The sequence below is a fragment of the Vanellus vanellus genome, assembly GCF_965231255.1.
Source record: "Vanellus vanellus genome assembly, contig: HAP1_SCAFFOLD_45, whole genome shotgun sequence".
Lineage (NCBI taxonomy): Eukaryota > Metazoa > Chordata > Aves > Charadriiformes > Charadriidae > Vanellus > Vanellus vanellus.
Window position 1 is genome coordinate 1,525,331 of NW_028128545.1, and position 21,982 is coordinate 1,547,312.

Consider the following 21,982-nt stretch of genomic DNA (forward strand, 5'->3'; position numbering starts at 1 on the left):
CATGCCTCACCATTTCAGGGTCACAGCAGCCAGTCTTCACGTCCCTGAGCAGCTTTGCTTACTTGCAAGTATCAGATCTGGGTTTGGATGGCCCTTGGTGGCCCACCAGGCAGCTGTGTTATGAAGCTTTCCCAAAACTGCGTGGACCGTTTGCATCCTGCGGCATTGCCCTTCCAGACAATGCCGGGTCATTAAAGTCCCCATGGAGGACCAGGCTTCTACATCCAGAGGCTTCCTTGGGGTGCTTAGAAAAGACTACGCCAACTCCCCCACCCTGACAGTGGCTTCCTTATCTCCCACCACAACAGCACCGTTACTGCCAACCATGCCACACTCTGGTGGTGGCAATCCGTGGCTGGCACAAAGGCACCGAACCTGTCTGCAGGGCTGTCTGGAGTGTCTGTCCCACACTGGCTCAGAACGGGGATGGCTTTCCTGTGCAGTACCTGCCAGCCACATGTAACTGTGTGTGAGAGCCTTGGCATCTCACAAAAACTACAGGCCTCTGTTGGGACATCAAAGAGAGGAACCGCCTGGAATCTCATGAGGCAACGTGGGGATGAAAACCATCGCTATAGTCGATGGAGATCTAGTCAACCCAGCCGACGGAAAAGAGAGAGAAACTGAGCTCTCCCTGTGCTACAGGACACCATTTGGGTTGATGGCAGCATAGGCTGCAAAGAAAACAGTAAATAGGGACAGGTACAGTTCTCTTCAACTGTCCTTGGACAACCTCTGGCACTCAGATGTCACCAGGGGTTTCATCAGAACAGCCAGCTCCTGCCCTACATCTTCATTAATTACCATGGCAGCTGAGACAAGAAGCTCACATGCAGGTACCTCTTTAATGCCCGCCTGAAGTGAGGCAAGAGGAGTGCCACCTCCTGTGGGTCTGTGCCAGGCATGGGAGGGAGCTGAGTCCCCTTCCAGTGCTAGCAATAGAAACGCAGGATTAGGTGCCTCCATTGACTCAGCTGAATCCTGTCCCCCACCAGGAGTAAAGGAGGTCCCTGCCTGCCATTGTCCGCATGTCTTGCCTAACAATTAGACAAGAAAGTAGTCTGAGTATCCTGGACAGGTCTTCCAGAGCTGGCACATGCCATGGCTGACAGGAGTTGTCATGGTGTCTGTCTTGGCTTCTCGAATGGAGAAGGAGGACGTGCTCCCAAGCAAGGCTTCCCTGCTGCACCGTCAGAGGCAAAGGTCATGATGGCTGCCTTCTCCTGGGGATGGCTTCAGGGCTGGGAAGCTGTGTGTGTAGCCAGGGGTACCTTGGGCTGTCCTTCAGTACAGGGTCCCCGTACTCCAGGGAGCCCCCTGTGTTCCGGGGCAGGGACTTTGCCCCCTGCCAGGATCCCCACTCAGCCTGCCCACAGAGCTGCCCACGCTGCTGTGGGGAGAAGCTGTGAGTGGAAGGAGGGATCCCTGGAGGGGTAGAATCATAGACTCATGGAATGGTTAGAATAGGAAGGGGCCTTGAAGATCACCTAGTTCCCACCCCCCAGTCCTGGGCAAGGGCATCTCCATGTACACCATGTTGCTCAAAGCCCTGTCCAACCTGGCCTTGAACATTTCTGGGGATGGGGCATCAAAAACCTCTCTGGGCAACCTTTTCCAGTAAAGAATTTCTTAATAATATCTAATCTAAATCTATGCACTTTCAATTTAAAATTATTACCCTTTGTCTTATGGCTGCACTCCCTGATAAAGAGTCCTTCCAACTTTCCTGTAGGCCCCCTTTAGGTACTGACAGACTGCTCTAAGGTCCCCACAGAACAAGAGTGGTTGGAAGCTATGACTGGAGTTCATCGAGTCCAACCCCTTTCCAGAGCAGGTTCAGCTACAGAAGATTGCACAGGACGGTGTCTAGGAGGGTTTTGAATGTCTCCAGAGTCAGAGACTCCCCCACCTCTCTGGGCAGCCTGTGCCAGTGCTCTGACACCCTCAAAGCAAAGAAGTTGCTCCTCATGTTTTGGTGGAACTCCCTAGCCTGCAAGACTATGATCTAATCGGCATTGCAGCGACATGGTGGGATGGCTCCTATGACTGTAGTGTTAGAATGGATGGGTACAGGCCCTTAAGGAAGGACAAGCAGGGGAGACAAGGAGGGGGTGTCACCCTCTATGTCAAGGACCAGCTGGAGTGCATGGAGCTCTGCCTGGGGAAGGATAAGGAGCCAACCGAGAGCTTATAGGTCAAGATTTAAGGGAGGGCACGGAGAGGTGATGTTACAGGGGGGTTCTGCAGGAGGCCACCTGAGCCGGAAGACCGAGTGGATAAGGTCCTCTATAGAACATGAGGAGCAGCCTCACGTTCACAAGCCCTGGTCCTCAGAGGGAACTTCAGCCACCCCAATATCTGTTGGAAGGACAGCACACCAGCGCACAGGCAAATCAGGAGCTTCCTGGAACGCATTGACAATAACATCCTTCTCCAAGTGACAGAGGAGCCAAAAAAGAGAGGTTCCATGCTGGACTTTGTTCTCACCAACAAAGAGGGGCCAGTGGGGAATGTCATGGTCAAGGGCAGCCTTGGCTGCAGTGACCTTGAGATGGCAGAGTCTGAGATCTTTAAGGTGGCGAGGAGGGCGCACAGTAAGCACGCTACCCTGGATTTCAGGAGAACAGACTTTGGCCTCTTCAGGGATCTGCTTGCTGGAGTACAGTGGGACAAAGCCCTGGAAGGAAGAGGGGCCCAAGAAAGTTGGCTAATATTCAAGGGCTACCTCTGCCACGCTCAGGAGTGATGCATGCCAACAAAGAGGAAGTCAGGCAGAGACACCAGTAAACCTGCGCAGATGACCAAGGAGCTCCTGCTCAATCTCAAAGAGAAAAAGGAAGCCTACAGAGGGTGGAAGCAAGGACAGGTAGTGTGGGAGGAAACAGGGAAATTGTCCGTGCAGCCAGGGATCAGGTTAGCAAAGCTAAAGCCCAGGTGGAGGTGAATCTGGCCAGGGGCATCAGGGGCAACAAGAAAGCCTTCTATAGGTATGTCGGTGACAGAAGGAAGACTAGGGAACATGTGGGCCCACTCGGGAAGGAAAGGGGAGACCTGGTCACCTGGGACATGGAGAAGGCTGAGATACTCAACGACGTCTTTGCCTCCGTCTTCCCTGGAAAGGGCTCTAGTACTGGTGTTGTCCTCTCCCAGGCACTTCCCAGCCCTTCCCAGCCCTCCCCAGCTCTGCCCACCTCCCCTGCCCTCTCCACAGGATAGCCCAGCCCAGCAGCCCAGTCTGGGCTGGCCCCACAGCACTGCCCGCCACAGGCTGATGCAGAGCTCTGGGCATTCACCGCACAGCCCCAGCTCCTCCCAAGGGCACAGCAGCTCCTGGGGGGCAGACAAGGAGGTCAGCCTGCCCATCAGCCCCAGGGCTCGTGCTGGCACCGAGGGAAGGAGGAAAAAGAGGCTGGTCACTCTCTGCCTCTCCGGAATTCATATTGTGCGTGATCCCCAGCCCTGACTGAATTTTCCCCCTTCTCTCCCCAGTCAGCCCCATGCCCCAGGACAGCACAGCAGTCCTGGCCCTGGGGTTCCCTCAGGCAGCTCCTGCATCTCCCCAGTCTCCCCTCCATGTGCCTGCTGAGTCACTCATGACTCCCTCGGCACTGCAGAGTCCTTGTGCGTGGATACAGTGATTCAGGGCTTCATTTTGGTTGACTTCACCTTTGAGGCTGTTTCACCTTCTGAGTCTTTATCCGTTCCAGCCCAAGGGCACGTGTTGAGTCCCTAATCCCGCCTCTCCTCCCCCTTCCAATGCATTTCCAGAATGTCTAGTATATGCCATCAGTCCTGTCATACGTGAAGAAGACTGAGGAGATAATGGGAGCTCATGGACCATCTCCCATGCCATTGGACATGAAGAAGAGCGCTTTCAAATCCAGAATGTTTGGTGCAGTGGAACCCAAGAGTACCATGAGCTTAGCTCCAAAAAATTGAGAAAACAAGGAGAAGACACACCTTGAATTGAACATATTTTTGGAAGGAACTTTGGAGGAATAGCCCATCCTTCAGGCACTGTACTTGGGAGATTCCCTTTATTGAAGAGCAATTATCTGAGGGGCCACACCTGACACAGTGTTGGGCAAGGGTCAGATACAATAGGATGGAGCCTCAAGACAAGCAGCGTAAACTCAGAAAATTATCTATAAGCAGGATTATCACAAGAGAAAAAAGAAGACTCACGACCTAAGATAAACTGTGGGCAATGTGCAGAGAAGGGGAGAGAGGTTAGGGTTGGTGAAACACTGTCCATGGAGCCTGTTTCCGTAGGGCATCCTTGAGCTCCTGGTTCCTCATGCTGTAGATAAGGGGGTTCACTGCTGGAGGCACCACCGAGTACAAAAAGGACACCAACATGTTCAGGGATGGAGAGAAGATGGAGGGGGGCTTCAGGTAGGCAACCATTCCAGTGCTGAGAAAGAGGGAGACCACGGCCAGGTGAGGGAGGCACATGGAAAAGGCTTTGTGCCGTCCCTGCTCAGAGGGGATCCTCAGCACAGCCCTCAAGATCTGCACATAGGACAGCACAATGAAAACAAAACATGCAAAGCCTAAACAGGCACTAATCACAAGAAGCCCAACTTCCCTGAGGTAGGAGTCTGAGCAGGAGAGCTTGAGGATGTGGGGGATTTCACAGAAGAACTGGTCCAGGGCATTGCCCTGGCAGAGGGGCAGTGAAAATGTATTGGCCGTGTGCAGCACAGCATAAAGAAACCCACTGCCCCAGACAGCTGCTGCCATGCGGACACAAGCTCTGCTGCCCAGGAGGGTCCCGTAGTGCAGGGGTTGGCAGATGGCAACATAGCGGTCATAGGCCATGACTGTGAGGAGGAAATACTCTGCTGATATAAAGACGAGAAAGAAAAAGACCTGCGCAGTACATCCTGCATAGGAGATTGCCCTGGTGTCCCAGAGGGAATTGGCCATGGCTTTGGGCACAGTGGTGGAGATGGAGCCCAGGTCTATGAAGGAGAGGTTGAGGAGGAAGAAGTACATGGGTGTGTGGAGGCGGTGGTCGCAGGCGATGGCAGTGATGATGAGGCCGTTTCCCAGGAGGGCAGCCAGGTAGATGCCCAGGAAGAGCCAGAAGGTCAAGAGCTGCAGCTCCCATGTGTCTGCGAATTCCAGGAGGAGGAAGTGGGTGATGGAGCTGCTGTTGGACATTTGCTGCCTCTGAGCATTAGGCACTGTCCAAGAAAGAAAAGGCAGTTCAAAGATAGTGAAGACTTTACTAAGAAAAAAAAAATACTCTGTATCTCTCTGAAGCATCAGAGACTGCCTTTCCCTCTTAAAGACGATCTTTGGCACGTCCCTCTTGTGAGCTCTGCTTTGTGGTGGCTGAGAGTGCCCCAGGGAGCAGAGAACTCTGCTGTGAGCTCTGGAGGGGTCAGTCATACCCTGCAGAAATGGGCACATGGCGTGATCTCAGATTAAATCCACTCATAATGTCAAAGAGATTTTCATAGAATCATGGAAGCATAGAATTGTTGAGGTGTGAAGGGACCTTTAAGATCATCAAATCCAACCATTGACCAACCCTGACAAAACCACTTCTAAACCATGTTCCCAAGTACCACATCTACCCTTTTTTTAAACACTTCCAGAGATGGTGAATCCACCACCTCCCTGGGAAGCCTATTCCAATGTTTAATAGCACATTCAGTGAAAAAGTGTTTCCTAACATTCAGTCTAAACCTCCCCTGACATAACTTAAACCCATTTCCTCTCGTCCTATCACTTGTCACCAGGGAGAAGAGGTCAGCCCCCACCTCTCTACAACCTCTTTCAGGTAGTTGTAGAGGGTGATAAGGTCTCCCCTCAGCCTCCTCTTCTGCAGGCTGAACAACCCCAGTTCCCTCAGTCGTTCCTCATAAGATTTGTCCTACACACCCCTCAGCATTTTCAGCATTGTTGCTCCCAGTTCACCTGACTGCAGAGCACAGCTGTAGGAATTTTGGTTTGTTTGTACTGTTCTTGTTTCTCCAATGCTCCCAAAGAAGTGTTTTATGGCATAAATTGTTGGACTTTCTGCCACACTCCATGTGAAGCCTTGTGGGTCCTGAGAGGCCGATGAGTTGTCCCTTAGTGTGGGGTGAGGGCAGTCGGTCTGTCCAGCAGCCCGGCTCTCAGCTGCCCTGTGCTGGCACCTCTTGGTGCTGGATGATGATGGACTCAGACATTCCCCTGAGAAAGTACTGGCCACTGCTGGGACCAGAGGAATGCAGTTTCCCTGTGCCGCTCTCCAAAGCCCTCAGCCCGCCTCATCGTACCTGAGGAGGATCTCATCCCTCCCCTCCCAGACAGGGACACAGAGGACTCCCTGCAGCTGCCTGTGCCAAGACGCCCGGCAGCATTGCCATGACCTGAGCACTGAGGGGTGTCCTCCATGGGGCTTCTGGATAACACAGAGATGCCACGGGAACTCTGTGCCCATCTGGAGAGCAGCTGCAGCCTAGCACGAGCCCCTCCGAGAAGGAGTTGAATGTCCTAATGGGTGGGGTGTCTGGAAGGGAGAATTGGGTCATTTGTTTTGCCCTGAGCCCACAGATTATGAGGGGACTGTATGGACGTATCATCACGGCAGGAGCCAGAGGGTTGGTCTGTTAACTGCAGCTTAGCCCCAGCCCTCATCCCAGCAAGTCAAGTGCTGACAAGAAGGGGAGCAGACAGAGGAGGGGAAAACTGGAGAAATGCCCCAGTGCTGCTGATGAGGGCGGCAGAAAGGGACAGGCGGTCGGGGATTGGGTAATTTCCCCTCTGCAAGGGTGAGGTCGCTGGGCAGGTGCCCCATGGCCATCAGGGCAGAGGCTGGGCTGGGTGGGAGAGGAGAGCAGGGGGTGGCTCCAGGGAAGGCGTCTGCCCTGCAGGGGATGGTGGGAGGTGCCGGGATCCCCCCTGCCCAGGCATTTCTGGCAGCAATTCCCTCTCTCCCTGCCAATGTCTCTGCTGCCTGGAGCTGTCCCTGTTGGGACCAGTTTCTCTGTCCCGATGTCTCCTCACTGTCACTGCTCCCAGACCCCGTCCCACACTCTGCCCAGCTCTGCCCTGCAGACCCCTCCTGGCAGCAGGGCACTGCCCAGGGGCATCTCTGGGTCTGCGGGGGATCAGGAGAGGCTCAGACAAGTGCTAACGAGAAATGGGTGCCAGCTCTGGAGTGGAGAAATCCATTCCCACCTCGCACTGCCCACCCAGCCAGCCAAGAGGGGGCATTTCCAAGCACAGACACCTTCCTTTTCAGCTGAATGGTGTCCTGATGTCATGCTTGAGAAGGACCCTCTGCAAATGACCTTGGGGTGATCTGGAGCTGTGAGCAGCCCTGACCCTTAAAGCACCATCTTCAAAGCAGAAGGAACCTGCCCTGCCCTGCCCTGCCTTGCCGGGGGTCACTCCTTCTACCCAAAGATATTTCTCACAGCATGGTGAGGAGCTCCCCAGAAAGGCTGAGAGCTGATCCTGGCAGGCGGCAGAGTCCCTGCCCGCCCCCCCCCCCCAGTCCCCGGGTTACAGGGACCCTGCTGGCAAGGACAGCCCTCCCCACCCCTGCCTGCACACCCCTACACACACCCCTGCAGCCATTGCTGGGAGAAGGCAATCCTACCGCCCTGTCCCTCTGATGGTGCAGGTTGGGATCCCTGATCTGGAGCATGTCTCCTCTACACTGGAGAGAGATCCTATAGGCTGTGGGTTATAGCATCTTTCCGAGATCCTTCCAGGAACCACAGTTGCATTGCCCTGCACCCAGAGACTTACCCTGTTTAAGGGCTGTGCAGATTTCTCCTCCAGTGAGTTGTCAGCTGTCCTCCTACTCCAGAGTGCATTTACGCTCTCTCTGCCTCCCTTGTCTCCCCTCGGTGCCTTCAGGACCAAGCAGCAGCCCTGCTGCGCTGTGCAGAGGAGCTGCTCCTGGGCAGAGCTGTCTCTCTGCAGCGCTGCCCGCTTGCCAGGAGCTCCCTCCTTCCGGGGAGCCTGGCCCAGCTCAGCAGCAGAACAGCTGCCCAAGGAGGCACTTTCTTCTCTCCCTCCAGGCTCCCACAGGCATCCCTGGGGCTCCAGGGGACCTGCTGAAGTAATCACGGATGTTCCCTCCCTCAGCTGGAGGAGACTTATCTCCTGCGGCATTCCTTTTATTGGAAAAAGAGTTGGATGTGAGAATCGCCTCTCCTAGTATTGGACAGGACACCAAGGGGGTGTAAGAGAAGGATGTAAGATTTCCAAGCCGGGGAAGGGGGGGTGGGGGTGGCGATTCCATTGTGTGAATTGGGGCATTTCATCCTGGGTCTGTAGTCCCAGGGCCAGAAAGACATTCAGTTGTTGTTTGTCAATGTACCGTATCTGCTCTGAAGAAAAGCATTTGCATAGGTGAGCTCTCAGACACTTGGTACAAGGATTCCTCGAGGCGTGTCACAGCTTTTCTGGTGCCACAGCTGGTCTTCAAGGACAGCATCCTCCAAGCACAGCAAGGATTGAAACGCAGTCTAAACTCAAAAGGCAATTCAAGGGCACCACTAGGAGTGTTTACTACAGCAGGAACAGGTAAAGAAGCAACAAAGCTACTGTGTGGCCACTGCTGAGTTTCACAAGATCAGGTGTAGGGAGAGCTGAGATTGTCCATGGCCTCTTTGCCTCAGTCTTCCCCAGCAAGGTCTTGCAGGCCTCTGTGGTTTGAGGGAAGATCCTGGAGGAGAACACCCAGGGATGGATGGGGATCAGCCCGGTAGGCAGTTCAACACCACACAGCCATGCACTCACTTCCACCAAGTGGGACGATGAAAGAGGAAAGAAAAGGTACAAGCAGGAAACTCATAACTCAGAATAAAATTAGATTAATAAGCAAAGAAGAAGTTGGAGAACAAAAAAGTGAGAAAAGAAAACAAAACAAGCAATGCAAAGGCAACTACTCACAACCTCCCAAAGGTAGAAAGCAGCAAAAGATGGCTGAGCTTCCCCAAAACTTCTCTCTGCTTTAGTGCTGAGTATGACATTATATGGCAGGGAATATTGCTTTGGTTAGTTGGGGTCATCTGCCTGGTTGTGTCCCCTCCCAACCTCTTGTGCACCCCCAATCTATTCACTGTGGGGGCGAGCAGAGTGAGGAACAGAGAAGGCCGTGGTGCTGTGCAGACACTGCTCAGCAACAGCCAAAACATGGGTTTGTTATCAGCATTGTTTTGGTCACAAATCTGAAAAAGAGCACCAGGAACTTTTTATGAAGAAAACTAACTCCATCCCAGCCAGACCCATTGCATCATACATGGTCCGTGCAAGGAAAAGCTTTGTGGAGTCCATGTCCTCAGGTCGGGGTCACAGTCAGGTGGGAGGCACTGAGTCCACTTGGTTTCACACATATCCCATGTCAACCTTTTAATCTGACCTATATTCCCCCACACTTCCGTGAGAAGAACTTGCAGGCAAGCAGGGCTTCGTCATGCATAACAGCTATGTGGGAAGACACATGCCATGACTCTGAACCTGCCCCACTTCCTCCTCCTTTCTCTTGGCTTCTACGGTTGAGCATGATGTCAAAGAGTACAGAGTATCCGTTTGGTCAGTCTGGGTCAGCTGTCCTGGCTGTGTTCCCTCTCATCATGCTGAGAATCCCCAGCCTAATTGCTGGTGGGGCAGAGTGAGGAAAAAGATCTCAAAAATCAACAAACAAACAAACAAAAAAACAACCCAAAACAACCCCAACCTCAACACTGTGCAAGCACTGCTACACAACAACCAAACGAGCAGTGTGTTGTCAATACTGTTTAGGCAACAAACCCAAAATACAGCACCTCACAGACTGCTGTGAGGAAAATTAACTTGCACTCCAGACAGGCCAAGTGACACAGGTCAATGGGAGAGCTTCCTGGGATGACCTTCCAGACTGAGGGTGGGGGTTACCGCCTCTGGGAGTGTGACGCTCATTGCGTGTTAACAGAAACAGCACTTTGGGCTTGTGCAAGACTTACCACTAAATGTCATGGAAACACCAAGGGAGGAATAAAGTTTTTTTTGGAATGGACAAGTTTGGGTAAACCTCGAGAAAAGGGCAAAAGGAGCCCATCATGTTTAAAGAGCTTGCTGGTAAAGACCCTTGTGTGGCCATGGCCTGCAAGTGATCAGCCCAGACTCTCCTGTCTTCTGCAATTCCACCAAAGTGCTGCTGGGGTGAGTCGACTCTCTGCTCTTGGTAGGTATGGAGCTGTGAGCGCCAGCCACTGGAGTGGGGATGACAAGTCACAGGGGCTTGTGCACCTGAGGGGGCAGAAATGGAGAGCCCAGCGTGCATCCTTATCGTGTTGCTGGGTGGGTCAGTGTGTGTAACTGCTGGCAAACATGAGGCTGGAGAAGCCAGCCAGTAGGATAGAGACCTGGGAGCTAGGTATGAGAGAGACCATGACTGGATACCGGAGAGACCATAGGCTCTGGGAGCTGGCAAGTGGAGGGAGCAGGTGGTCCAAAGCTTCTGCAGGAGAAACTGTGGGGTCTTGGGGCTCTGGTACTGGTAAGGTTATAGGCCTGGACAAGGAAGGGAAGGGACTGTATGAGAGACCAGCGGGAATACATGGAATTCTGCTCGGGGATGGACAATGAGTCAGCTGAGAGTTGATGGCTGAGGATTATCATGCAGACCAACATGGGCAATGCTATGGTGGGTGTCTGCTACAGACCTGCTGATCTGCAGGGGAGAAGAAAGAATTAGACGAGGCCTTCTGCGGGTCCTGGTCCTCGTGGGGGACTTGAGCTAAGACCTGGATGATGTCATAGCCCTTGGTAGCCAAGAGAAATTCAATCACCCAGACGGCAAAGACCTGGGTTCTGTTTGTGCCTTCCGGCTTTGCCAGCAGCCTTGGCAATTTCCAGTGCAGGTTGTCCCACTCCTGCCCCAGTTTTCCTCCAGGCTGCAGACACCCATCTTGCTTCCCCACCTTGCTCTCCCCTGGGAATTTCTGTACATCCACTGATGTTGCTGTGCCCTAACCGGCTGTTTCTTGGAACACAAAGCCATGGGATCGTCACCAACTCTCTCTGGGTGTCCTCTTGCACTACAGCTCTACCCTTGGAGGGACATTTCTTCTTCCTCCTGTCCAGTCTCCACTTTCCCAGCTGCACTATAAAGCATTTTTTCTCTCTCCTGCGTTTTCCCACTTCCAAGGAAAGCTCAAAAAAATCTCAGAATGCACCCTCCAGGCAGGCGACCTAACTCATCAGCGACTTACATCATCAGGCCTTTCAGCTGACCAGATAGAAGTGACCTCACTGTGATCTTCTAAACCACCTGGCTGCTGCTGCTGGCCTTTCAGCTTTGTGGGTAGATGTAGGCAAGCCATCTGCCTGCTGCTGTCCCTTCAGATACTCAGGCAGAAGGGACACGCCAACCCATACCCATGTCCTCTTGCTCGATGGGGCTTCCTCGTTCAGGTGAGTAATAAGGACATTAAACAGCATTGGCCAAAATGCTGATCAGTGAGGGATTCTGGTTATGACTGGCTTCTGGGAGGACTTTGTTCCACTGTGGACATTTGGGCCTGATCATCTAGCCAATTTCCCACCCACCACACCATCCACTGTTTCAGCCCAGAGAGCATCAATATGGCTATAAGGAGATGATGTCAAAGGCCGTGCACAATGCCGGGTACACAACATGCCCTTGTTTCCCCTAACCATTCTGGTCCAGCAAAGCCTTTCTTGTCCTTCCACTGCCTGGAGATGGCTGCAGGAGGACGGACCCCATCACCCTCAAAGGGATTGAGGAAGGCTGACCTGTTTATAATTACCCTAATCCTCACCCCTGCCCTTCTTCAAGATGGGTTTGACATCTGCCTTCTCCATAGAACTCGGAACCTGTCTGGCTGCTCTGGCACATTTGAGGGCATAATCCAGATTCACAGGACAGGGTGACATAACAGACACGAGCAGTTGCAGTGAGCCTGTCCAGGGCAGTGGAGATGAACATCCCTGGGATTGTGGGGATTTGTTCCTGCAGTCACACACAGAAATGTCAGAGCTCTGTCAGGTGCCCACACCTCAGCTGGCCTCGGGCACTCCTCATACACACAGGGCTGATCAGAGACACGAGTCCTTCCCTTGCCCGTGCAGAGGCAGTGCACTGCAACAGTCACAGTGTCTCTCTGACCTCCTGCCACCACCCCCAGAATCTGGGAGGCACCGCAGCCCTGCAGTGTGTCGCCCTGCTCTGCTCTCCTCCTGAGGATGGACACGGGGACCTCGGTTCAAGGAAGCACATCCCAGTGCTGCAACCAAGTGTTTCCCCAGAGGATGTTACTCTCCAAGTGAAGTGACCTCTTCTGTGACACTCGCCTTCAAGGCACCCCCAGGAATAGCTGATGGCATTTATGCTCACCCTTGTCTATCTACCCACATGCACTCGCTGTGCATACTTAGGACTCATCTGTACGATGCAAAGGTGGACTTCTGACCTCCTCATTTGGTGTCCCTCTATCTGAAGGGACAAAGAACCTCTCCGAGCTGGGGTGAAAGGCCATTGCTTAAAATGGAGGTTTTCTTGGCAAGAGCATGATGGCGGCCTTGGGACAACTTCCCCGGGTTGTCCAGTGGGCACAGGCACAGCCCAGACGCTGCTCTGCTGGTCCGTCATGTCTCTCGCAGGAGCCTGGCTTTGCCAGGACACTGCTGTGTGCCCCCACCCTGCACACTCCCACACTTCAGCTCTTCCCTGGGGTTTTCCTCTCCGGGGCACTTGCCAGCCCCGCCAGCCCAGACCCTCCCTGAATCTGGCCACCTCCTGCCCTCTCCACAGCGCAGACCAGCAGAGCAGACCCATTGGGACTGCTCCCACAGCAGCACATGGAGGCCAGTGAGAATGTCCACCCAGCCGGCATGCTGAGGAGATCTCCTCCCCAGGCAGTTGCAGACCCAGCTGACAACCTTCCTGCCCAGGGTGGCGTGAGAGAATTGGCACAGGGCATCCTCAGGAAGGTCCTTTTGTCCCAGGGACAGGGCAGCCTGGCCAAGATGCCCCACCACAGCAAAGGGTTTCTCTGTCCATGTCTGCCCTGCTATACTCTCGGCACAGCCCATCTCCCCTCAGCGCCTCTTCCCAAGAGAACTCATCCGTGCTGGCCTGGCCAGCCATTACTGCACCCCTTCCCCAGGTGTCCCACAGCCCCTGAGCTGGTGGTGCAGCTCTGCAGAGTTGGGGGCTGTGGTGCCCAGGGCCATGCTGGTCAGGCTGGGAGGCAGACCCAGCTTAGGTGGCTCCTTCCCCTTCCACCTCAGCACACAGATGCTGCCCCTGCAGCTCCAGAGAAGATCTCGGAGAAAGGATATCAGATCAGCGTGATGGGGCAGGGTCTTTATTTTGTTTAAACACACTGAGAGAGCAGGTCTTTCTTTATAAAAAGTCTCCGGCTCACATAAGACAGGGAGATGCTGACACAGAAACAGGATACAGGGTGACTCTTCTTTTTGTTCACAGCATTAACACAACCCAGGAAAGATAAAAAACAAAGAAAGAAAGGAAAAAACCTAGTCAAGAGAGTCTGGACCTGTAACGAGTTACATCATGTGTGATCTGTAGAAGAAGACTGAAAATTTAATTGCTGCTTCTGAAAAAAAAACAGTCATAAGTTTCCTTAGGGCATCCTTGAGCTCCTGGTTCCTCATGCTGTAGATGAGGGGGTTCACTGCTGGAGGCACCACCGAGTACAGAAATGACACCAACAGGTCCAGGGATGGGGAGGAGATGGAGCGGGGCTTCAGGTAGGCAAATACGGCAGTGCTGAGAAAGAGGGAGACCACAGCCAGGTGAGGGAGGCACGTGGAAAAGGCTTTGTGCTGTCCCTGCTCTGAGGGGATCCTCAGCACAGCCCTCAATATCTGCACATATGACAGCACAATGGAAACAAAACACCCAGATACAAAACAGGAACTAACCACAAGAAGCCCAACTTCCCTGAGGTAAGCATCTGTGCAAGAGAGCTTGAGGATGTGGGGGATTTCACAGAAGAACTGGTCCAGGGCATTGCCCTGGCAGAGGGGCAGTGAAAATGTATTGGCCGTGTGCAGGAGAGAATAGAGAAAAACACTGCCCCAGACAGCTGCTGCCATGCATACACAAGCTCTGCCTCCCAGGAGGGTCCCGTAGTGCAGGGGTTGGCAGATGGCAATGTAGCGGTCATAGGACATGACAGTGAGAAGAAAAACCTCTGCTGAAATGAAGAAGACAAACAGAAAGATTTGAGCAGCACATCCGGCATAGGAAATGACCCTGCTGTTCCAGAGGGAATTGGCCATGGCTTTGGGGAGAGTGGTGGAGATGGAGCCCAGGTCCAGGACAGAGAGGTTGAGGAGGAAGAAGTACATGGGTGTGTGGAGGCGGTGGTCGCAGGCGATGGTGGTGATGATGAGGCCGTTTCCCAGGAGGGCAGCCAGGTAGATGCCCAGGAAGAGCCAGAAGGTCAAGAGCTGCAGTTCCCCTGTGTCTGCGAATGCCAGGAGGACGAAGTGGGTGATGGAGCTGCTGTTGGACATCTGATTTCTTTGTACATGAGGTTCTGCTAAAGGAGGTAAACCACACTCACAAGTTAGAACTGCTCTGAGCAAAACTAGTCACATTCCCTGTGTCCCATTCTCCTCTGTCCTTCCCAAACACACATGACCTTCCTCTTTCCTTTCAGGAACTTTTGACTTCCCCAAGTTCCGATCTCTGCTTTGTGCTGGACAAACAAGACACAAGGAGGAGGCTTCTGCCCATGGGCTACCAAGCAGTCACCCCTGCTCGATAGCAGTGGGCATCTGGGAATGTGTGGCAGCTTCCGAAAGTCACCGTTGGCCTCATCGCTAATCGCTAATCCATGTGTCATGAAGACAAGCTGGTCATCATTTTCAATCAGGAGAATGCCAGATAAACTTTCACCTGAACCCCCTTGTCCCCGTAGAGTACGAGGGTAAGAACAAAAGCAGCATGAAGAGGAGTGGAAGATGGAGAAACGCTCCTGCTGAGGGAGGAAAGGGACCTATAGACAGTGCTTAGGAGGAGTTTCTCCTCCTTGGTGTGTGGCTGCTGAGGAGGCACCTCAGCCAGAAACCCCACAGCCTTGATGTCAGCAGCTCTGCTGGGCGAGAGAGGTGAACGGGGGTGGTTTCAGTAGAAGGCACCCTCATTACAGGAGATGGCAGGAAGGTGCCCGAATCACCCTCCCAGGGCATATGGGAGCTGCTCCCTCACTCCCTGTCCAGGGCTGTGCTGCCTGGAGCTGTCCCTGCTGGGAGGTCTTTCTCTGGCAGCACGTATCTTCCCCGGCAGTGCACACAGAACCCATCATAGATGCTGTGTGCTCAGCTCTGCCATGCAGACACCTCCTGGCAGCAGAACACTGCCCAGGAGCATCCCTGTGGGTGCAGGCTCTGACAGGAACATCTGACCGACCCTGATAAGGCTGGAAAGGTGATGCTGGGTGCTGTCTGTAAGCTGTAGGGCATTGATTTTTCTTAATCCCAGAATTATTCACCTCTCAAATTTGGAGACTCAGTGCCTTCTCAAGAATGGGGAGATGAATCTCCATGTCTCACTCCTCACACAGAAAAAGAAAAGCAGAAGACTGAAAGCACAAAATCCTTCCCTTTCAGGTACCCCTGCCTTGATGTTCTTCTTGAAACGTGTCCTCTGCCACTGCCCTTGAGCTGTGAGCAGCCCTGACCCACGCACTTCTCCCTCTCAGAAGCAGAACCCTGCTATGCAAGAAGTTGCTCCTTCCATCCAGAGCTTCTCCCCAGAGCGCCGTGGGAGCTCCCTGGGCAGGCGCAGAGCTGACCCTGGCAGGCGGCAGAGTCCCTGCCCCGGTACACAGCCCGCAGGGTGCAGGGACCCTACTGGCAAGGACAGCCCTGCCCACCCCTGCCTGCACACCTATCTTCACACCTCAGAGCCATCCCTGGGAGAAGGCAGCTGACATTCATTGTCCATCTGACGGTGCAGCAGGGCATCCCTGCTCTGAATCATCCTGCTGCTTGGCACCAGAAAAGCCAGGAGAGCCATCCTGACAGCTTCTATCAGCCATGGCATGTGTCAGGTGTAGGAGACACTGCCAGGAACTCATCTGCATTGCCCCAGAGCCAGAGACTTACCATGGGAAAGGCTGTGAAGATGTCTCTCCCAGGGAGCTCTCAGCTATACGAAAGACGCCCCAGACTGTCCTTATCTCTTTCTCCCTTCTCTCTTCTGCCCTCGCTGCCTGCAGGCAGTGCCCTCAGCCCTGCTGCGCTGTGCAGAGGAGCTGCTCCTGGGCAGAGCTGTCTCTCTGCAGCGCTGCCCGCTTGCCAGGAGCTCCCTCCGTCCCAGCAGCCCGGCCCAGCTCAGCAGCAGAGGACCAGCCCACGGTGGCACTGTCTCTGTCCCCTCTGGGCTCTGTCAGAGATGTCCCTGGGGCTCCAGGGGAACCTGCTGGGAAACAAGCTGAAGTCAGCACTTATGTTTTCTCCCTCTGCTGGGCAGGGAAACTTCTTTCCAGCAGTGTCATTTCCCCTGTCAGAGACAGAGTTAGGTCCATGAATCCCCTCTTCTTGTCCCACTAGGAGACAGCACACTCAGGTAGTGAAAGGCAGGGATTTCATGTTCCTCCTCTAGCCATGCAAAGCACAGGTGACATTTCTTGTGCCAGAGGTGCTCCAAGGGACTTGCAGGTAACTGATGGAGCAATTCAGAGGGAAATGGCAGTGTCTGGGGTCATCATTTTGGAGGCTGGTCGGTCATGCCTTTGGCCAGCTGAAATGTCAGCACATTCTTATCTTTAAGTCAATGAAGCCTCCTCCCCGCCGTGCCCCAATCCCTCAAGGTGTCCCTGCGCCTCCAGGGCTGACAGCTCCTCAAAGGCAGCGGGGTCTCTCCTGGGGAACAGAGTTTAAGCAGAAGGAAGTCATCACTGGCCGTCCGTCTCTGACCCCTGGACAGAGTGATTCCTGCAGTGGGAATTGCTCTGCCAGTGTTTGCGGATCTACAGGAGGTGTCCATGTTCCCCTCTGGAAAAACCCCATTGCTGTCCCATTGCCAGGCAGGGCACGGAGGCAGTGACATTCCCACCGGTGCAGGGCAGGGATGGAGCCAAGTCAATGGAGGCACCTCAGCTCTCAGCAGTATTCCTGAGGCCGGAGGGACATTCAGCTTCTCCAGGGCACCCCACAGACCCACAGGAGGTGGATTCCTCTTGCCTCAGCTCAGCTGCCCAAAATCGGTGTGAGCTCCTTATCTGAGCTGCTCTGTGAGTAACGGAGACAGAGGCCAGGAAGGAGCTTGTCCGATGCAAGCACCGGGTGACATTTGAGGTGCCAGAGGTGGTTCAGGACATGTGCCAGGAACTGCAAGCTCTAACGGAGCAATTGTGAGAGACAGGGCAGCATCTGGGGGCATTGTCCTGGACACTGGTGGGGAATCCTTTTGGCCAGCTGAAATGATAGAAGATCAAAGGATCCCAGAATCATAGAATGGAAGGGAATGGATGGAACCTTTGGAGATCATCTAGTCCAACACCCTGCCAAAGCAGGGTCACCTAGAGCAGGTTGGACTTGAACACATCTAGGTGGATTTTGAGTTTTGCTGGAGAAGGAGACTCCAGAGCCTCTTCTAGTGCTCTGGCACCATCAAAGTAAATAAGTTTTTTCCTCACGTTGAGATGGACTTTCCCATGTTCCAGTCTATGCCCGTCGCCTTTTGTCCTGTCACTGGGCATTACCAAAAAGGAGTCTTTCCCTATCCTCTTGACACCCACACTTTAGATATTGATAAGCATTGAGGAATTGAGGAGACCCCCTCTCAGCCTTCTCTTCTACAGGCTAAACAGACCCAGCTCTCTCAGCCTTTCCTCACAAGAGAGGTGCTCCAGTCCCCTGATCATCTTTGTAGCCCTCTGCAGGACTCTCTCCCGTAGATCCCTGTCTTTCTTGAATGCACCCCATTATATTATATTACATTATACCCCAGGATACCATTGGCCTTCTTTGCCACAAAGGCACGTTGTTGGATCATGGTCAACTTGTAGTCCACCAGGACTCTGCTCTCAGCAGAGCATCTATCAAGTAGTGGAACCCGTAACCTGTACTGGTGCATGGGGTTATTACTCCCCACGTACAGTACCTCACACTTGCCCTTGTTGAACTTCATGAGGTTCCCCTCTGCCCAACTCTCCAGCCTGTCCAGGTCACAGCCTTCTGGCGTGTCAGCCACCCCTCCCAGCTCTGTGTCATCAGCAAACTTGCTGATCGTACACTCTGTCCCTTCATCCAGGTCATTGATGAATATACCTAACAGGACTGGACCCAGTACTGACCCCTGAGGGACACCACTTGTTACTGACCTCCAACCAGACTCTGCACCACTAACCACAACCCTCTGAGCTCTATCTGCCAGCCACTGTTCAATTCACCTCACTGTCCAGTCATCTAACCCACGCTTCCTAAGCTTGCCTGTGAGGATGATGGGGGAGACAGTGTCGATAGCCTTGCTGAAGTCATGGTAGACAACATCCACTGCCCCCCCCATCCACCCACGCCATCATAGAAGGCTATCAGATTAGTCCAACATGAATTCCCTTTGGTGAATCCATGCTGACTACTTCTGATAACCTTCCTTTCCTCCAGATGCTTGAAGATGACACCCCGAACAAGCTATTCCATCATCTTTCCAGGGATGGAGGTGAGGCTGACTGGCCTCTAGTTTCCCAGGTCATCCTCCTCCAGTCCTCAGGCACCTCACCTGTTCTCCAGGACCTATCAAAGATGATGGAGAGCAGCCCAGCAGTGACTTCCCCCAGCTCCTTCAGCACTCACAGGTGCATTCCATCGGGCCCCATGGACTTGTGGGTATCCAGTGTATTGAATTGTTCTCTAACTTCTTCAACCAAGGTGAAGTCTTGCTTCATCCAAACTTTCTCTGTTACACGCAAAGTCGGGGACTCCCGAGGACTGGCCCAAGCAGTGAAGACAAAAGCAAAGAAGGCATTCAGCAACTCCACCTTTTCTCCATCATCTGTCACCACTTCTGTCACTCAACGATGGGCCCACAATTTCCCTAGTTTTCCTTTTGCCTCCTATATACTTTAGGAAACCCTTCCTGTTGACGTTGACATCCCTCACCAGGCTCAATTCAGAGGTTGCCTTGGCTTTCCTTGTTTCACCCCTGCATACCCTGACAGCATTCTTTTACTCTTCCCAAGGGGTCAGTCCCTTCTTCTACCTACTGTAAACTCCCTTCTTCCACCCGCGCTTTTTCAGAAGGTCCCTGCTCAGCCATGCAGGTCTCCTGCTTCATTTCCTGATTTCTCCCTCTTAGGGAGGCACCAACACTGAGTTTGGAGGAAGTGATGCTTAAATATCAGCTGGTTCTCTTGAGCCTGTGATTGTGAGGCAATTCTCACCTGTCTGTAGAAGGCCTCATCATCTTCCCCATCCTGATCAGGTGGCCTGTAATAAACACCCGCAACAGTGTCTCTCCTGTTACCCTGCCCCTTAACCCTTACCCACAAGCTCTCAACTGGCTCTTCGTCCACCTCAGGGACAGCTCGATGCATTCCAGTTGCTCTCTCACATAAAGATAAACCCCACCACCTCGCCTCGCTGCCCTATCTTTCCTACAGAGAACATAGCCCTCCATGACAGTGTTCCCGTCAGGTGAGCTATCCCACCATGTCTCAGTAATTGCAATGAGATCATGGCCCTGTGACCACACCCAGATCTCTAATTCTTCTTTGTTTGCCATGCTGCGTGCATTAGTGTATAAGCATTTCGGAAAGGCCATTAAGTGTGTCGTTTTTGCACTTGAGGGGTGGTGGGCCTTCCGATCCTCAAAAATACTAGCACTCTGCCACACAAGTGCTGAGCTCCTACCCCCAGGCGCCTCTCTAGCGAGCCCAGTTACGTGCCCATCCCCATTCCAACCTAGTTTAAAGCTCTCTCAATGAGCCCTGATGACTCAAGTCCTAGAACAGTTTTTCCCCTGAGAGACAGGCTTTTCCCACCTGCTACCAGCACGCCTGGTGTTGTGTGAATCAGGCCATGGTGGAAGAACATGAAGCCCTGCTGGTAGCACCAGGCTTGGAGCCAGTCCTTGATCTGCTGGCAGATGGTGAAGGAAGCAAGGCAGAAAGAGTGCAAAAGAGAGAGGCCTGGTCTGTGCCATGTTTCTTGGGCACCCCGGAGAACCAGCCCCAGGAAAATTGTCCCAGACCAGTCCCACACACCGGCCATTGCTGTCTGTGACCATACACCTCACCTCTGGGTCTTCCTTTTTTTTCCTTTTTTGAAAAGAGGGGTTATGTGTCCCCCTTTCCAGTCAGCAGGAACCTCACCAGACTGCCACGACTCCTCAAAGTCACACTCAAAGAGTTGTGGTCAAGAGCTCCATGTCCAAGTGGAGACCAGTTACGAGCGGTGTTCCTCAGGGGCTGGTACTGGGAACAGTGCTGTTCAACATCTTTGTTGATCAAGGTTCTGCTTGGAAATACATACAGAATACGGAGGGATATAACGTGTAGCGTCCTGCACGGGTCTATACCAAAACCTGCACTGGTTAATGTGTTTTCAATGACTCAGAGGAGTCAAGATTTAACTTGTAGGGTCCTGCAGGGATCTATACCACAACCTGCACTGGTTAATGTGTTTTTAAAAACTCAGAGGAGTCAAGAGTGCTTATTCATAAGATTTGTAGAAGACATTACATCGAGGAGAGCATCATCTTCTTCCCCTGGTATCATTTTGAGGAGGGGGAGCAATTGAGCAGCTGGTTGGCTGGCTGGCTGCTGGTCAAAGATAACCCTCCACAGAACGGCATCAGCTCTGCTGTGCCCAGTATGGGGCTTCCCAGCACAAGACAGACCCTCGCAGACTGGAGCGAGTCCTGCACAGACCAGAAGGATGGTTGTGGCCTGGAGCACATTATGGACAAGGAGACCCTGGGAGAGCTGGGTCTACGTTCGTATTGTAGATGATGCTCAATCCCGACAGCATATTCCCTCTTTTCTGCCTCAACCGGCCAAACTCGGAAGAAGAGCACGAGCACCCTGGGCTTCCGCAGGCAGCTCCTGTATCTCGTATCCCATATTATAGCAGCTTTCCAGTCTCTGAAGGGGGCCTACAAGAAAGCTGGAGAGGGAATTTTTGCAAGGGCATGTGGGGACAGGATGAGGCGTATTGGCTTCAAACTAGAAGAGGGGAGACTTAATGTAGACATTAGGAAGAAATTTTTCACTCTGAGGGTGGTGAGGCACAGGAAAGTTGTGGATGCCCCATCCTTGGAAGTGTTCAAGACCAGGCTGGATGAGGCTTTGAGAAACCTGGTCTACTGGGAGGTCTCCCTGCCCATGGCAGAGGGCTGCACCTAGATGATCTTAAATGTCCCTTCACACCAAAACCATTCTATGATTCTATGATCTCACCAGTGTCCCTTCCCTCTTCCTGCTGGGTGTCCACTGACTCCCATGGAACTTGTTTCTGGGTACCCCGACTGAGTGCTTAACTTTTGAGGGACTTCACATTCGAGGGTGTATCACCTTCTGAGTCTCCATTCACTCCCAGCTCAGGACAAGTGGCCACTGCCCATCCTCTCCTGACCCCTCCAAATTCATTTCCAGAGAGACCTCTACATGCCATCAGTCCTGTCATACAGGATGCGGCCAGAGGTAATTGGGAGCTCATGCAGCACCTTCTGCCATCGGACACCAAGCAGAGAGCCTGTAAAAACAGAACTCTTGGTACAATAGAACCCAAGGGTACCGTGTGCTTAACCCCAAACAGAGGAAGAACGCAAAGAGAGCAGACACTTTAAAAGAGAAATTTGTGCAACATTTTTTTGGCAGTGACTCGTAACTCTGGAGGAAGAGTCCCGGCTTCAGGCACTGCACCCAGGAGATGCCCTTTTATTGAAGACCTGCTATTGGACATTGCTCGTCTAATTCAGTAATGTGCATGTGTCAGACACAACATGATCAAGCCTGAGGAGAAGTAGTATAAGCCTAGAATATGA

At 53.1% G+C, this 21,982-nt stretch overlaps 2 protein-coding genes across 2 annotated transcripts; both read right to left on the bottom strand.

Annotated features, from left to right (window-relative positions):
- Nucleotides 1-4,230: 4,230 nt before the first annotated feature.
- On the bottom strand, nucleotides 4,231-5,166 carry LOC309684250 (olfactory receptor 14C36-like; the record flags this gene model as incomplete). The annotated part of the gene is made up of 1 exon (XM_082500184.1): nucleotides 4,231-5,166. The coding sequence occupies one exon, from the start codon at nucleotides 5,164-5,166 to the stop codon at nucleotides 4,231-4,233; it is 936 nt and encodes a 311-aa protein (XP_082356310.1).
- Nucleotides 5,167-13,527: 8,361 nt separating this feature from the next.
- Nucleotides 13,528-14,502, bottom strand: LOC309684252 (olfactory receptor 14C36-like; the record flags this gene model as incomplete). The annotated part of the gene is made up of 1 exon (XM_082500185.1): nucleotides 13,528-14,502. One exon carries the CDS (start codon nucleotides 14,500-14,502, stop codon nucleotides 13,528-13,530), a length of 975 nt encoding a protein of 324 aa, XP_082356311.1.
- Between the last annotated feature and the right edge of the window lie 7,480 nt (nucleotides 14,503-21,982).